This window comes from Nannospalax galili, unplaced genomic scaffold (genome assembly GCF_000622305.1).
Source record: "Nannospalax galili isolate Female #2095 unplaced genomic scaffold, S.galili_v1.0 scaffold880, whole genome shotgun sequence".
Taxonomy (NCBI): domain Eukaryota; kingdom Metazoa; phylum Chordata; class Mammalia; order Rodentia; family Spalacidae; genus Nannospalax; species Nannospalax galili.
The window spans coordinates 626,789-630,347 of NW_008345873.1; the positions used below are offsets into that span (position 1 = coordinate 626,789).

General features: G+C 53.2%; 1 protein-coding gene across 1 annotated transcript in view; it reads left to right on the forward strand.

Moving 5' to 3' along the window:
- Positions 1–3,087: 3,087 nt before the first annotated feature.
- The window catches only part of LOC103741309 (factor VIII intron 22 protein-like), a 1,456-nt gene continuing 984 nt past the window's right edge, over positions 3,088–3,559 (forward strand). Inside the window, 1 exon segment of the mRNA XM_029567766.1 lies at positions 3,088–3,557. Within this exon segment, the coding sequence (XP_029423626.1) occupies positions 3,103–3,557 (455 nt within the window). The 5' untranslated portion in view covers positions 3,088–3,102.

Below are 3,559 nucleotides of genomic sequence, written 5' to 3' on the forward strand. Positions count from 1 at the left end.
CTTAACTTATAACATTATTTTACAGGAAAGATAGAGGATAGCAGAATTCTACTCAGGTGTATTTTCTAGGTACCCCACAGCTAACCTTTGTGTCTCTTAACAGCTTACATCTGCAACCAAGCATGTGTTAACTTATAATGTTATTTTACAGGAAAGATAGAGGACCAAATAAAATCAGCTGTGTCCTCGAGCAAGCTTAACTTTCTTCCCTTCACCACCCACCCCAATGTTTAACTGCCTTTTTAGCAGAAAAAGACTTCACTGACTTTCATGTAAGTGGATTCAAACAGCTAACTAACTATTTAGTTACATTTTCAGCAACAAGCCTCCCCAGTCTTTTCCTATAGAGTGAGGAAAAGCCCAAAACTGTGTTAATTTCTCTTTATCCACCTTTGTATAACAACAATTACATCCCTGGAGCTGTCAGCAGAGAAAGATCTTCTTCCCCCTACTGACAGGAGACCAAACCTACACTGGAGGCTGGAGACGTTGCCATGACAACACGCTGTACCGACTCCGCCCTTGGCTGAAGACAAGCAGAACTGAGCAGTGACATTCGTAACTGGTAGCCAGGAGTTTCTCCAACAGCAGATGAACTTTCTTGCCAGAAGTTATGCTTCACAATAAAAGAACATTTGACTTGATAGCTGTTAAACATGGGACTATATGATACTGGGAAAGATACTGTTTCTTTGTAAATGAATCAGATGTTGAAAACAATGTTAACACCCTCAAAACTATATAATCTATTGGCTTGTTTTGCATGGCCCCTATCCCTTATTGCTCTCTGATAGTACTGTGTATTATTGCTGTTTCACTGTTTTTCAAGGTCTCCTTGCTGACTGTTACTGCCATTTGCTAAAATCACCACAGGAAACAGGTCATGGTCAGTTATCAAACTTTGGATTTTCCCGAGATGAAATGATAAAGAAGGTCGTGTCACCTGCCCCCTCTGACGTGCAGATGGTCGTGTCTCTTGCCCCCTCTGACGTGCACCCTGACTTACTTTTGAAGTGCCCGTCACAAGATACATGTTCTCTGGCACAGGAGCTACCAGGTTTTAATCAGGCGTTGTCTGATAGCCTGATAGAAGCCCACCGCCCTATGTAAATGAGGCATCCTAAAAGTACCAATCAGCTAAGACTTCTTCTACTGTCTCTACACTATAAATAGTCCTAGTTTTACCCCAATAAAGTTGGAGCCTGGATCACCTCACTCAGACTCGGAGCCTGGATCACCTCACTCAGACTCGGAGCTGGATCACCGAGACTGGGAGCCGAGCTAAGTCACTGAATAATGGAGCTGGAGCTGAATCACTGAGATCTGAGCTGAGTCACTTGTCTTGAGCTGTAACACTAAATCTTGTGATCCAGTTTTCCTGGGGGGCGCTATTCCTCCGTCACCGACTCACGGACACCCTGGCTTTCGCCGTTCCTCGTACGCTTCCCGTGTGGTCCAAGTGGCCAGTGGACCTCACATCCTGAGGAAGGTATATGGGTGAAATAGGGACGGGATCGACTGAGTAGACCTCAGTAGCGGAGGAGCTTTCACTGCCCAGGAGTGCGTGCTGGGACCCTGAGAGCCCAGCGCGTGCACGCCTATAATGCTCCTGGAAGACATAGGTTATTAAATGAAAATCTCAGTGCCAGGCACAAGATACCGCCTATGAGTTATTGGTCAGGAAGGCCCCAGATGCACCCAAAACAACGCAGGCTATGACCGTTGCTCTTGTCCTCATCCTCATGCCTCTCCCACACCTCCAGAGTCCAGTTGACATTCTCCATGAGCCTGGTGGAGCACCATCTGAGGGATAGCCACCATGCCCAGCAGCTGAGTGAGTTGGTTCTCATCTTCCTGATTGCTACCTTGGAATGCCTGATGCTCAGGCTGCTGGAGCTCACTGGCAATGAGGCCAAGAGTCTCATCATCCTGGAGCTGCTGGACATGGCTGTCCACAACAATGTGATACTCATGGACCTGCTAAGCTCCATCACCATCTCCCAGGTCAACCTGCCAGCTTGTCACTAACTGCTGCTGCCTGGCTCTGTGGATCCTGCCCATCTGCCCCTGCTACTACCCACTGAGCCCTTTTCGAACTTGACCAGCCCCTACATGACCTGCCCTGTACCTTTTCCAAGTTGTATTATTAAAGCTGTTCAAGAAATCTACCTACGGACCTGCTTCTGTCACTTTTCCTTTGGGCCTGGGGTAGGGGTGGGGTTGGCAGAATGGGCTTAGTTGGAGCACAGGTAATGGCAGTGGCGTTGGGGTGGGGGTGTGGAAGGTAAGCAGGGATAACGGAGGATTGTTGACTAGGCCCCCCTAAGGACAAGGTGGACAGGGCTGGAGGTAGACAGGACTCCTCTCTTGGCTCTGAGTGCGGGGGCTGGAGGGGCAGACTGGATTCTGGGCCAGTGGGGGGCGCACAGCTTGGCTAAATGCCAAGAAGGCCTTCTCTAGACCACAGACCAGACAGGAACCATGTACAAAGGCGGGCAGATTAGGTTATGCGGTGGTGGGTAGAAGGCTGCTGATTCGGAACTAAGGTCATGGAGATTAAAACCCCCATTTGGTGACCAAATTGATACTCAGCTGGTCAGCACGACCTGCCTGGAGGCACTTGGAAACTCCCATGGCAACAGACATCTAGCAACTGTAACGTAGCAACAGTAGCTCCAAGCTATGGCTTAGCTTGCTCAAGCCTAGGGGTTTGTGAAGGCCTGCAGAAGGCAGATACTCAGCCCAGCTCGACACAGTATTTGCATACAAAGCAGGCCCAGGTCCGTTGATTTCTGACACATCAGGCTCCGCCCCTCACAAACTTGCAAACTCTGAGGGCCGCCAGACAAACCCCACCGCACTTCCCAGACTGGCTCTAGAAGCGTTCTTTGCATATCTCCATGGTAACGATGGAAAGCTTAGGGGAAGGGGAGGGCGGGGAGAAGGGGAAAAGTGGGGCTAGGGAATGGAAGGGTTGGGGGCGGGGAGGGGGGTGTAGTGCACGGCGCCCAGACAGGCTGCAGCGGAAGTGACTTTATATCCTAGCGGCGGCGTGCGGTCTTGGTCCACCCGGAAATTAGGAAGCGACGGGCGCTGGCGAACATGGCGGCGGCCTCCGCGTCTACGCTGGGCGGCGGCGTAGGCCCCGGCCCAGAGGCCTGAGACTTCCTGGCCCGCTACCGGCAGGTGTCCAGCAAGCTTAAGAAGCGCTTCCTACGGAAGCCTAACGTGGCTGAGGCCGGAGAACAGTTCGCTCAGCTGGGCCGCGAGCTGCGCGCCCAGGAGTGCCTGCCCTACGCCGCCTGGTGCCAGCTGGCCGTGGCGCGCTGCCAGCAGGCGCTCTTCCACGGGCCCGGGGAGGCGCTGGCCCTGACCGAAGCCGCGCGCCTCTTCCTGAGGCAGGAGTGCGATGCGCGGCAGCGCCTGGGCTGCCCCGCCGCCTACGGCGAGCCTCTGCAGGCGGCCGCCAGCTCCCTGAGCGCCGCCGTGCGTCTGCACCTGGAGCTGGGCCAGCCGGCCGCCGCCGCCGCCCTGTGCCTGGAGCTGGCCGGGGCCCTGC